This window comes from Toxoplasma gondii, chromosome VIIb (assembly GCF_000006565.2).
Source record: "Toxoplasma gondii ME49 chromosome VIIb, whole genome shotgun sequence".
In the NCBI taxonomy this organism is placed as follows: domain Eukaryota; phylum Apicomplexa; class Conoidasida; order Eucoccidiorida; family Sarcocystidae; genus Toxoplasma; species Toxoplasma gondii.
The window spans coordinates 2,531,517-2,544,654 of NC_031475.1; the positions used below are offsets into that span (position 1 = coordinate 2,531,517).

General features: G+C 55.4%; 1 protein-coding gene across 1 annotated transcript; it reads right to left on the bottom strand.

Annotated features, from left to right (window-relative positions):
- Nucleotides 1–445: 445 nt before the first annotated feature.
- TGME49_260000 (hypothetical protein) lies at nucleotides 446–8,155 on the bottom strand (the record flags this gene model as incomplete). The annotated part of the gene is made up of 1 exon (XM_002365142.2): nucleotides 446–8,155. The coding sequence occupies one exon, from the start codon at nucleotides 8,153–8,155 to the stop codon at nucleotides 446–448; it is 7,710 nt and encodes a 2,569-aa protein (XP_002365183.2).
- Between the last annotated feature and the right edge of the window lie 4,983 nt (nucleotides 8,156–13,138).

The window sequence follows — 13,138 nt, forward strand, 5'->3', positions numbered from 1 at the left end:
ATGCACCGCACGGAGAAGTTGGGAGTCCACCTGTGTGCTGGCCAAGTCTCAAGCACGCGTACACGGAAGCGACCCTGTTCCTCTATTCAAAATCTTTCTGAACAGCGGAGAGCGAAGCCGAGCATGCGCTCCCCCAAACCCAGAAGCTTCCTTGAAAGGAAAACGAAGACAACCGTGTCCCTGACGCGAATACTCCGGATATCGCACCTTGGACATCAAAAAGGGCCAACTCGTCTGGAGCCTCTTTTCACATACCAAGTCGATAAGCGAAACTCAGTGGAAAGCCGGAAGATGCCTTTCAGATGTCAAGAAAAAACTCGAGCATCAAGACACCCGGTGGCGTCCGCTCCTGTACTCTTGTTTTCTGCGCCAACGGCGCAATGCGTCGTACTCAACAGGGTAAGTGTTGCCCCCACCACCCTGCGTTCCTCAAACTGTTCTCGTATCACCGGTCGTGTAGATCTGCCATCTCGGCGGCTACAGTGTAACTGACTGCGAGAGGAACACTTAATTCTGCCACAGTGTCATCCAACACGAGAGGCTGGTCGATGGAGTGATCGTCGCTGACGGGACCGAGCACTCCAGGAGCCCAGCCAGCGTTCGCGGTCACAGGAGAGTTCGTAGAAAAGGTGCTCAATCGCTCTGGCCTGCCGCCGTCTCCCAGCCCGCGAGTCTCGCCAGCGGCTGGCGACCCCAGCGATTCGCTGTCCAGTTGGGACGACAGTCCTCCGGCAGAAGGTGGTCTGTCGTGTCTAGCGTTGTGGAAACTCTGTTTCGAAGGACCAAAGCTCTGATCGCAAGCAGAACCTGGATCGGAACTCCTCCGCGCCGACATCCGACTCGACGGAGATCCCTGGGCAGACCGCGCCAGAGGTGTACATACGCTGCACGTCGCTCCAGGCCGGTTATAGGCAGCGAAGGCTCTCGCAGCTGTCCCTGCTGGATAGTGGGCAGGCAGGGGGTCCGGTGCAAGTTCAGGGAGTCGCCACTGCGGCGAATTCAGTTCAGTCCAGTGCGCATGCGCCGGCGGGCTTGGGCTCCGAGGAGGGACTGGACTCTTTTGCGTGCTTCTGCTTCGACTTCTCTTTCCAACAGTATTCCTCGCAGAAGGCGAGGGTATACGCAACGAGGGAGAAGCAGCCGACAACGGAGTCAAAGAGACAGCGGGCGGACCTGACGACAAATCCGACTGCCCACGTAAACCGACAGCGGTAGGGGAACTTCTCCGAGAGAGAGGACGAGAAGACGGCGACCGCGACTGGGGGAGCAGGTTTGACGGGTGACGTGGAGGACGAGGAGACAAGGACCTGGAGACGGTTCGGAGAGAAAGCAACCGAGAAGCAGGAACGGGAGACACAGAACGAGACTCTGTACGCGAAGACGGACGAGGCAAGAGCGAACGAGGGCCATGTCGAGAGGCAGAGCGACTGATCCTGCGGGTGCGGGGTGTAGTGACACCCGAGCGAGGACGGGGTGAGCGCAGACGGCTAGGTTCAGCAGAGACATGTGCAAGGGTCCGTGTTCGGGGAGACTGAGGAAGAGGCGAGAAGGAAGAACTTGGCGCTCTTGCACGAGAACAAGACAAATGTTGCGAACTCTCCACTTCTCCTCCCATTGCCACGGCCTCGCAGCGGCTCTGACACTGCTGTCCTCCCGCGAAAGTTCCTTCTTTATTTCCGACGGTGGGCCCTGACGTCGTCTCAGCCTCTGCAGACGTTGCGTGCGCCCCGCGCTGCCGTCGCCTGACAGTATCGCGGCCAGGTGAAGTTTGACTGTTGCTTGGAAGGTTCGACAGACTGCGTCTGACAGCAGAAAAATGATGTTGCGTCTGCACTGGGCTCCGCGAAACACTCCTTTTCAAGGAGCGCGCTTTCTCCGGAGGATCCGGAAGCAGGTTCTGACTGGACCCCGGCTGTATGCCACGCCGATCGAGGGACGACAGCTGCCGACTTCGGGAGACGCAGAGAGAGGTCTCCAGAAACTCGTGACATGGAGACGACGAAAGATCTTCCACGGATGCACAGTTTCCACTGTTCCGTTCCACGCTGGGGTGAAGACCCGCATACACACGTGGGCCGCAGTTTGCTTCTGGAGAAGCAACACTGAAGGTAGAACCTGCATGGCTGTACCCTATAAACTCAGAGTGACTTGACATGTCATCCTGTCTAACGGGGAGACAGGCGAGAAGACCAGGACTTGAAGCGATGGGTACGAAAGCAGACACATGGGGCTTGACGTGGAACGTGTCTGGCTGACGCGAAAGGCTCCGAGGCATGTGACAGGGCGATCGAGCGTCGACGACAGGCAAATGTGACCTCACTGCCCGGCCTTGGGACAGATCGTCGACCCTGCCGCAGGCGTACGACACCGTACAAGTGGGCTTGCCTTCTCTCTGACTCACGAAAGCGACTCTATCAGTGCCTGCATCTTCCGGTTCGAGTGTTGCTTCGCGCCTCTGCTCCTGCGCGTTGCTACCTCCATAATAAGGCGACGCAGGCCCCGCAAATGCGCTTTCGTTCATCGGGTCTAGTGCATCGCTGCGACACAACTGTGGAGAGTGCTCTCTGCGCTCCGAAGTTGGTCGAGAGAGAGCTTCCGCTGACACAGCTAGCGTCTGTAGGGCTCCGTCGCCTGCTTCCGGCTCTTGCATCGACGCCCCTGGAGCTAGCGGAGAGACTGGAGACAGTTCGTAGGCGTCGTGCAAAGGCCTGAGTCGAGGCTGCGTGGCCACTCTGTCTCCAAGATTCAAGCTACCCGGCGATGATCTGAGACGACGTATCTCATCGGTTTGTGTCTCTTGTGCAAGGGAACGTTCCCGGTGAGCAAGGCCTCGTTTTGGAGCCGGTAGCCCTCCGAGGTGCGGTGCTGCATCTCGAGATGTCTCGCGATCCGTTGACTTGCCAGCAACGCCTGCGGTCGGGCTCCTAACCTTCTCGGGGAGAGAAGCGACGCGGCTTGTGGACGGCAAGGTTCCCAGACCCCCGAGTAGTGGACGATGTCCTGGAGCGTCTGTCACGCCAAGAGCGTCAAAATGGCCAGAGGAAGGCGACACGCTGCAGAGCTGCCTGACAGACGCCTGGGTGTCTAGCTGGGCATTTGCGACCAGTTGAGGCGCGGAGGTGGCCAGCCAAACCGCTGCTGTGTGTTGTTCAGATGGTCCAGAAGGCTCACGAGCTGTGGATTTGTCAGGGGATATCGCGAGAACCTCTTGAAGCACACAGAACGTCGCTCCTCTCTCCAAAGCTCTCTGAGGGAGGAGCAGCTCTTCCCGCCGAAGCATTGTCCCCTCACGACTGCTACGTCCTCCAATGTCGACGCAGTGGCCTGTGGCACCTCCCGTGCCTCCTTCACGAACTTCTCCTTCTTCCAAATCTTCGTCATCGTCCTCTGCTGCAGCTGCAGCGAGCAGCCCTCTGCCTCTAGCGAAGGGTCCGATTGTCGCCCTAGACTCGCAGAAGATATTTCCTTCACAGAACCTCCGTGTTTTCTCCACTTCCGTACCCCGTGCTTTCCCGCAGTTCTCCTCATTCCCCTGCTCAAACTCGAGTGCTCCACTTCGTTCTGCTCCAAGCGTTCTTGGTGACGCACAGAGAAGATCTGAGCCAGAGCACGACCTAACGTCGTGCCTTGTCCCTTCGTTCAAATCACGTAAAGCTTCTCCGTCTCGCTTCCCAGCGGGCGCGGTTGCGGCATCACCCCGTATTCCCGTAGGTACTTCCGGACCTCGCTCTCGTGTTCCTGAAACGCCCACCGCACTCCAGGGTCTGTTCTGGACCCAAGCAGAAGGCGAGACACCAGTCTCTTCTGGCGAGAAACAGCATGCCGCCGGCGAACGCTCGCGCGCTTCCAGAGACAGGACAGGAGGTGCAGACACCGCTCCAGGTCGAGGAGACAGCTGCACGAAGACTGCCTTTTGAGTCTCGTTCGAACTCGTGGCTAGCATGACGCGGATGCCTGTGTCGGTGAGTTCCCCGGAAGACTTCTGGGAGAGCGGGAGCAGAGCTTTCGACTCGTGGTGGCGTTTGTGAACTCCAGACTGCAGAAGGCCCGGATCCCGGAAAGACGTGGCTAGCTGAGGGGAGGGTTGACGGGTGCTTTTCGTCACTGGAATCTTATGCGAGTCTGGCCCTGAAACTGGATCACGGAAACTCGAAATGTCGGCCGCGCATCCAGCCGGAACCCCGCGGTCACTCCTGGTTCCCTTCTGCTCGCCACGAACTTTGTGGGGCTCTGCACACATCGGGGTACCTCGGGGCTCTGAAGTCCTCGAGGCAGGAACGAGAGGCTTCTGTCCGGAGCGCTTCTTCTCCCTGTTTCCTTCTAGGTCAGGCGTATCGCTTAGCTTCTCTTCTTCAGGGGAGAATCGAGGTACAGAGGTACTGCGGCAAAAACGAAAATGCTTTCGGCCTGCCTGCGCAGATACGCTAGCACTCGCGGCGAGCTCTAGAGGCCTGGCACACTGTGCAGACGCAGAGAGGACTCGAGAAGGGAACACGCGTCCTCTACCGAGTTGAGGCGGGTTGTCGGCAGCTCGCATAAGCTGGAAAGGCCCGGGCCGCGAACTAGGCGAAGGCCGCCTGGTTTCTGAGGGATTTCCACGCATAGCCTGGTTGCCAGAAGACTGTAGAGACTCAATGAAGTGTTTGACGCGCCGCTCAAGATCCTCAATTTTCATCTCTGTCAGCTCGCGTTGAAAGCCTGTTTTTCTACTCTTGGGGAACGTTCCTTGCCCCAAGTCCGCGTCGGTGTGTAGACATTGCACCCTGTCACTCGGAGACAGCTTTCCGTAACTCTTCTCCAAGCAGCTCACCCCCGACGTACAGTTTTCTCTACAGATTTTCTCGAGAGAGCCGAGCGGCACATCGCCTAGACAGAACCCGAAGGGCTGATCAGCTGTTCTTCCTTGTTTAAAGGTCTCTCGACTCCTAGGACTTCTTGTCTCTTGGTCAATTCCCCTGCAAGGCTTTTCATTGGATCTGCGACGAGCAGGAGTGGTACGGAGACAGCCTCCTCTGCTAGGATATGGCCGAGGGGTTGTCCAGGATCCTCGATCTGGCACAGGTTGAAGCATAGGCTCAGCATGTTTCTGATCTTCGTCATTGCTTTGCTCCCTGACGCGATTTCGGTGAAGGAGCGTCGGCAGCCTCACGTTTTCCTTCTCTTCCTCGGCTTCTTCTTCAGTGTCAGCCGTGGCGTGAAGAGCGGCAGACAGCGACGAAATCAGCTGTCTCTGTTGTTCCGAGTACGCTGCAGAGACGTCGCCTTGTCGCCGCTGCGCCTTCTGTTGCCACTGGAGTCTTCGGATGCTGAGCCTCTCCAGCTCGACCTGCGCTCTGTGCGCTTCTTGCTCCTTCTGAGCCCGAAGATGTCGCTCCTGGGTGAGGTCGTTTTGCAGCTTTTGCGTCTGTTTCTCCGCCTCTTTCTGTACTTCTTCTCTCGCCTTCGCCACTGCCTGCTCTCGCTCGTACCGGACACGGGCGAGTTCATCCTGAAGCAGGGAGGCTTTTCGTTCAAGTTCTTGGGAGACGAGTCGACTTTCTCGAATGCATCCGTGAAGCTCCTCGACTGTGCGTGAGTGGGCACGGTGGACACCCTGCTCAACATCTTTTTTCGTTGACAGCTGCTCCAGCAGAGCCGCGTTCTCTTGCTTTAGACAACGCACCTCAGACTCTCGAGTGTCCAGGTGACCCTTCATTTGCTTCGCGACTTCGTGTGCGAGGCGCAGCTGCTCGTGGAGCTGGACTTTCTCTTGCTGCATCAAAGCCGCAGCCGCTTCTAGTTGCCTGATCGTCGTCTGCATGTGCTCGTTCGCCGCGGCATGCGCTTTCGCCTGGGACTCCAGGCTCCTGTGGCGCTCCTGGGCGAGTCGCACTTGCTGCTTCTCGCGCTCGAGGGCCAGACGGTCATTCCGAAGCTGGGACAGGCTTTCTCCCAGTTCTAATTCGACCGCGCGTTTGTGTTCCTCCATCTTCAGTTGTAGCTGCTTCTCGCTGAGTGCGTCCTCTTGGCTTTTGCGGTTTTCTTTTTCTGAGAGTCGCGCCTCTCGTGCGTCCAGAGCCTTCGCGCGCAGGTCCAGAGCCTGCTGCTCGAGTTCCCACTGGCGTTTCTGGTCCCGCTGCTGCTGCTGAGTGGCTCGGAGTTGAACACTGATTTCTTGTCTCAAGGCAAAGCCCTTCTTCTCGATTTCGCTCTCTTTCCGCCGCAGACGCTCCGCGGCAGCCTCTTCCTGGTGCTTCAGCCGCGTCGCGCGATCTGCGTGCAGGCGGTCCAGCTCCTGCTTGTAGGTCAGCAGGTGCTGTCTGGCCTTCCGGCTTTCTTCCAGCCGCAAAGCGCTCAGCTCCACCGTTCGCATGCGACACACTTCCTGCTCCATCTGGCGACGGTGGCGCGCCTCACATTCTCGCTCGTAACGCAACAGGCGGACGCCTGCATCCACGTTTAGTGCTGAGGAGTCTCTCGATGGACCCGCCAAACCAGACTTGTCTCGCCCGAGTTCACGGCTGCAACTGATCCAGTCGCCACTGCATGGACTGGAACAGCTGCAGCTCACATCGTCACTCAGTTGCCCTCGGGCGTCTATGGCCTCGAGCTTTTTTCGGTATTCACGGTCGATTTCCCGAAGTCTGTCGGCCACACTCGCTTGCTTTTGGAGCTCCTTCTGCCTGCCCCCATGCATTTCATCGCCACTGTTCTGCAGATGCCTGCGTCCAGAAGAGAACCTGGCAGAGTGCGCTGAGCCGCCTCGGTGTCGCGACTCGTTCCCTGGTCCCCAAAAAGAGTCCGAACGGGCGAGACCCCCCGTGGAAGCCCTTCTTAGGATCGGATCTCCGGAATGAGATTGTTTTCGGTCTGCGCGACCCCGTTTCACGGTTTTTCCTCGCATTTGCCGAGGGGAAGTCACCCAAGTCTCACATGAGCAGACATTTGGAAACCCTAGGGACGCAGACCGTTGCAGCTCTCGCTCTCCGGCGTCGCACGCCGCGCACTCAGCGAGGTCCGCGACCCCGTCGCAAGCATCGCAGTAAACGGAGCAGCAGCTCTTTGACGATTCGAGAGGCAACGATATGCGTGGAGGCTCTGAGAACGACCGACTACATCCGCTGACTAAACGTAGAGTGCTTCTGCACGAACACGTGAAACTGCTGCACCGGGAAGTGCAGCTGGAACGGCTGCAGCGCGACACAGAGTTGCTCGGAACTCTCCGTTTCGACGTCGAGTATTTACTTCCTGTTGAGGCGGCGGATGGAGGGAACGCATTTCGCGATGAGCCTGGAGAACTCGCTTTCCTTCGTTGAGGTCGACACGCTGTGGTCGACGATGGCCGCAACGGTGACAGAGTGGCACGCGCCACGATTCTGCGGGGGGACGACCCCACTATTTTCCGCTGCCTCACGAGTTCGAGAATGTGATCGAGCAAACTGGTTCTTCTCTCTGGACGTGGTTCGCAAGACTCGCCAGGCCTTCGAGGCGGAGGCACCAGCGGTTGAGAGGGTAAATCCAGTGCAGTGCAGATATGCTGTGGCGAAAGAGTGTCCCACGCAGGGATGCCTGCTTCCTGCCTCAAAACTGACGCAGAATACGGGAAGCCATTTTTGTGCAGAAACTCGAGGAGAAGGCAACCGAGTGTTTTTTGTCTAAGAGGCGCTGCGGGATAGCGTCTTTGTCGCTCCAGTGGAAAGACTGTTCGTGCTTGTCGCAGCCAGCCTTCTTTGCATTGCTGATGTTGGGGCCCCGTCCCTGGCGAGGAAGTGGGTAGGCCTTGTCTCGCAGTCAAGCTGCTTTGTGGACGACTGGTCTGGCAACCAGGAGAAACAAGAGAGGATGTATGTTGCGTTCGGTCTTTCCGCACAAGTTCATCGGCATCTGGCAAACTTGGGGGGACTGCTGTCGCCGCGCCATCACAGTGCGAAGCACCGCCATGCTGCGTAGAGCGTCCACGCCAGGCCCCTCCATACAACCGCTCAACAATATAGGAACGCAGCTGGAAGCGAAGGTCATCTCCACTCTCTCTCAGTATCTTTTCTATCGCTTGACGTTTCACAGCTTCAAATGCAGGAAGGAGAGCCTGCGGTGTGAAGCCATCTTTCCTCGCGTTTGTTTCCGATGCACGAACCATCCCAGGCATTGATTTAACAGGCAGTTCAGAAACCTCCATTACAGAGGGAGGCTACCAGTTTGGCGAGCGGATGCAATGGTGTGAGTGAAAAGGTGGAATGACAAGCAGAGAAAAATGTCTCCTGTTCCTCTCATCGTCAGCAGCTGCCAGGGTTGGCAGCGGCGTCCTCAGAAAATAACTGGTTCGTGTGAATTAACGCTGACAACGTGTCGCTACTGCATTGCTCGCTCTCCTATAAGGGTGGTTCCCCTTCTCAAAAATAACGGTCACCATCCAGTCTTTAAAAAAAGCGGTAGGAGTGCTGCTTCTCTTCAGACGCCACACCGGACGAACGGTAGGCTCGTGGCGTTTCAGTTTGCCACACTGTGTCGGAACGGAAAATGTGTTGGATGGATCTGTCGACTACTCTGCGATCAGTGAAACGGTGTGCCATAGTTGTCAAGAGGATTTCTAGATTGTCGGCTTCGCCTGCAAACGAGCAATCGACAACGAAGACAGAACCAAATAGGGCACCTTTTCACGGTGGGATATTGAACAATCGTTACCCCAGACAAGAGCCCCGTCCACCGTTCAGCCCCACAGTTCGTGCACAGCGACCACGCCTTTTTTAGAGCGCTTTCTCGACAGTATGGGAAAGCGATCGTGACCGACAGTACACCGGTTTGTGTGACCCGGCGCACATTCAGAACGACTGCTGTAGACGGCGCGTATACAGAACGCACCCTTAGGTCACTTTACGCTGAAATCCACCGGCTTTTGCGGTCGTCTTTGAAATCTAAAGCCGCACTAGTCATTAAACCTTAGAACATTTGCATACAAATGTGTTCACCACTCTTCCGCAAAAGTTCTCGCAGAAGGGACGATCTGATTGACCATGGGAAGAATGAGCTATGAGGAAAGTGACTACGCAAGATTCACGTCGATCAGACAGTCCCAATGCAGCGCCAGAGCCATCCGTCATTCAGCGAAATCTTTTGCATTGCGAGAAAATGCCAGTGTCAACGTTTTCTTTTACAACTAAAGACCCCTTTGCGAGCTTCCACCGATAAGCGCGTTTGAGGAGACTGTGACCATGTTTATATAGTCATACCACCGGTAACAACATTGTCTCCGATAGAATACTGATTAACACCACCACATAAGCGCTGGAGACAATCTGTTCCATGTTGCCTCCCTCGGCTCATCTAATTGACCACAGAAGACGTTTTCAATTGGTATTTGGGAATTTGCTATTGTCAGGATGGCTGTGTCTTCTTACGAACGCGAAACCTAGACTTTCTCCAGCAATTTAAAACGTCGGACTTCAATTCCAATCTTCTCGCCTGGGTCTTTGATTCATGTGCCAAAAAGCTGTCAATAACGCATATGCTTTCAATGTTTTCATCGTCAATATAAATAATTCCGACATCCGTAGAGGCATAAACTCCTAGCACACAGCTGAAGCCTACTCTAGAGCAGAAAGAGTCGACTGTGCCTGTCTTGCATTTGTGATTTACAGGAGATACTCAGTGTGGTTGAAACCGCGGCTGTGACTACCGTACATGCCTTGTACAATTGGTGGTTTCCTTTAATCCACAGACACATCTAAACAGACCACCATTCAGAAAAATCTTCGGGACGTATGGGACTGATTCTCTTCTGCGTCTTGACAACAATAAGGGAAGAATCGAGGCGCCAGCAAAGAAGCAACGCAGCTGTCTTTCGTTTATGGAAAGAACCGGCTGGACATTAGTCTACTGCACTTCTTAGTCTGCTGTTTCTACGATGTGACATTCTGGGTGCGCGCGTGTCTTCCCTGTGGCCGTGAAAAAAACAGTTGTTTCACTCTGCTCATCTGTATCCCTCTCCACAATACACAGCAAACGTAAACATTCCATTTGTTCATTTATGTACATTCACCCCGTTTATTCTTGCGAACGATAAATGAAGTCAAGGGAAGCGACCATTGTCTGCATGCTCCCTTTTGCCCTCTCTTCTGAACCGACGGAGAAGTAGGACAGCTACTGCAAAAACCTGTCGCGTAAGGACGGAGAAGAGCGGGGCACAGTGCCTTTCAGCACAATCTTCCAGTCATACGCTCTGCTGCCTCGGACGATCTAGTCAGAGACTAAGTGTTGAGCATGTCCCCGAAAAGACTGTTACTCATTCGTTTCCTCCTTCTTTGCTCTCCGGGAATGCTCAACACACCACAGCGTTTCCCTGCAGACAGAGCTCCTCTTGACTTTTTCCTACTTGCACCCTGGTAGCGCCCAAAACACTACCCCGCATGAAACACGCCCACATCCACGTGCTTCGTTCCGCGCAGCAACCACGGAGGGTGACCGGCAGCCACTAAGCAAAGACGACAGTGTACGGACCTTCAAGATCTAAACGAGTAGTTTAACTCATACGATCCTACCCCAAAACAGCTGATAATCAATCCTACAACCATCCCGTTGCGTGCTTGTGCGTGTCGAGTGCTCCCCGGGTCTGCCCGGGTAGAATGGCGGGATAAACAACGCCTCACGGTGGACACCATCGTGAAGTTACGCGGGTTTGGAGTCGTTTTTTCTTGTCTCCAGCTACTCGGCATTGTCAACAACCCGAGGATGGTTGAGTGCGTCCCCGTACCCCGCCAACTGGCAGTATTAGTGTGCCTCTGTGCACACAAAACCACAGAAATACAAGGCTGCTGCTGTGTCTGTGTTCTCAGCATGATCTGAGAAGGGAAATAACGTCTCTTAACAAAAAGCCTCACCACTGCTTCGCGTTCCTGTGCTGTCCGATTGCAATCTTGACCAAACCGACGGCCGCCAACACAGCGCTGAACCGGAAGAGGACACCATCTGCGTCGCAGTACCGCTTCCAGAGTATTCCCCACCTGTGTGTCTATGTTTTGTCTAGGGATCTTTTCCGAATGGTGATTTTTCCGGCGTTGAAGGAATGCCAAGTTCCCCGTGACCGGGAGTTGGTTCTCTCTGTTTTCTACAATTCGCCGCGACAACGTCTTGCTGCGCTGTTCTGCATGCAAGGGGTAGAACCGTCACTTTTCTACGGTGGCTTTGTTCCCTTCCTGATTTCTGCGGCACGCTACGCACCCTCTTTCATTTGAAAAAGCACTTCTCTTCCTTCATCCGTTTCGACTGGTCGTTTCGCTACACTGCTTCAGTTTTGGAAGACGTCGGGGCTGTAAGCACCGGCTTCCGAATTCTCAGTCCGCTGTGCTGGGTGTTGCCGACATATTTCTTCTTTGGCCTACGGCACGGGAGCTTCCCGCAGCGGGCATTTCATTTTTTGACAGAGAGATCCACGCACGTCTTCGTCCAAGAGCTTACCGGCGAAACGACGGTGCTGACAACTCGACAAACTTCCCCTCCTGCAACACGTGAGAAGGCTCTGCGCGTGAAACTCTTGGCTTCCGCGGAGCATTCCAGCAGAAATCTTCAAAGGTCGCTGCACGAGCGCGCCTCGACAAATGGAGTCGACGGGGTAAAACAGAGTGACTGGCGTATCTGCTGAGACTGGACTTCCCTCAAACTGAGAAGATTCTCGTCACAACCGGTGCCCCGTAGCAGCCCGTCTTGTCGTTTTCAATGCAGCATCGTACGAAGATCACAAGAAGACGTTCTACTTGTACGCAAGGGAAGAAATACAACTTCAGGAGGGCCGACTTGCTTCCACTTCCGCCACATCCAGTAGGGATTTCCTGAAGGTGAATTTCACGTATCTCCAAGGAAGCCAGGTCTTCGCGTTCGGGAAGCATGACAGTGTTTCCCCCTGCTGACTGGTGTCTGTAACGAGGGCGAATTGTCGCATGTTCTCGAGGAGGGTGCTTTACGCCTTCCACTTTTGTTAAATCGTCGAGCTGTCAGGTCGCGCAGATTCAGGACGCAGAGACGAGACTCGTTTTGGATGTCGGCGAAAGTTGCGAGAAATCCCTTCCCTTGCACCCGCGTTTGTCGCTCGGATCTAGAAAGTCTGCGTTCTGAAGAGGACCTAAATACCGTCGATCAGTACCGTCCAGTCTGTGTTCAATCTGTTTGACGACGCTGTTTGACTCTTGAGGAACAGTGCTGATTTCGTTGGACGTTGCGTCGTCGCAGCGCTAGAAGACTAGGGTGTAGACTAAGAGCTGGGGTGTCTTCGCATCGTATGTCCACTTGCGTGAACTACAAACACTGGATTTTTTGGTGACCGTTTCACTCGAGGAAGGGGTTTCTGTGCCAGCTCGGGTATGAGACTGCTCCGCAAGTCGCCGTCTGTGGACGCGAATCCGTTCTCCATTTGTGAGGGATCAGTGTCGTGCGGTGTTACGCGCGGATTGTTCGCGTTACGCGTCGTTTCCGTGCGCCACGTTCGGGTGTATGCACACTTGAGGCGTGCATGCTGACGCATGCACGTTCGTCTTCTGTGTGATCGTTGTCTGCTGCGTTCCCTGCTTCGTACTTTGTAGTTACACAGACGTCTTTCTGCTGGCTGTCTTCGTTATCCTTCCCTAAACTGTGTGGGTTCCTGTTGTCCCTCGTGTCCACACCGGACGCTAGAACGGCGCCGTTCCGAATTCCATCGTGAGGATCGTGCAGTTCACAGAACCAAGCGAGGGTGCAGTTTGGCCGTCCTCGTCGACAAACGAAACCGTGAATTGCCTGTTTTCGTTTCCAAACAGTTTCCTCGTCCACGCGAAAAAGCTGTGCTGCACAGACAACACCGTCAGGAAAGAGCGTCGTGTGTCTGCCTTTCCCCGGGACGCCGTTTCGCTTGTGATGAGTGTCTCGCCAGAACTTCTCGCTCTGGTCTGCCGGCCAGGGGTCCGTCTTCCGTGGCTGCATCCCGACTCTAGCAAGCGTGGGAAAGTGTGCGTGACTGTTCTCTCTTTTCGTGGATTCGGTGGTCTATCCTGAAGTGTATGACTCCTGAATGCACTCGGCTGAAAACTCGAGGAACCTGCGTCTGTCGGTCGATCGCGCTGCTTCCGCCGAAGACGGGTGGCGCTTCGAAAGACAGCACCTTCGCCTGCTCTCGATTCATGTTCTTGACTTTGTT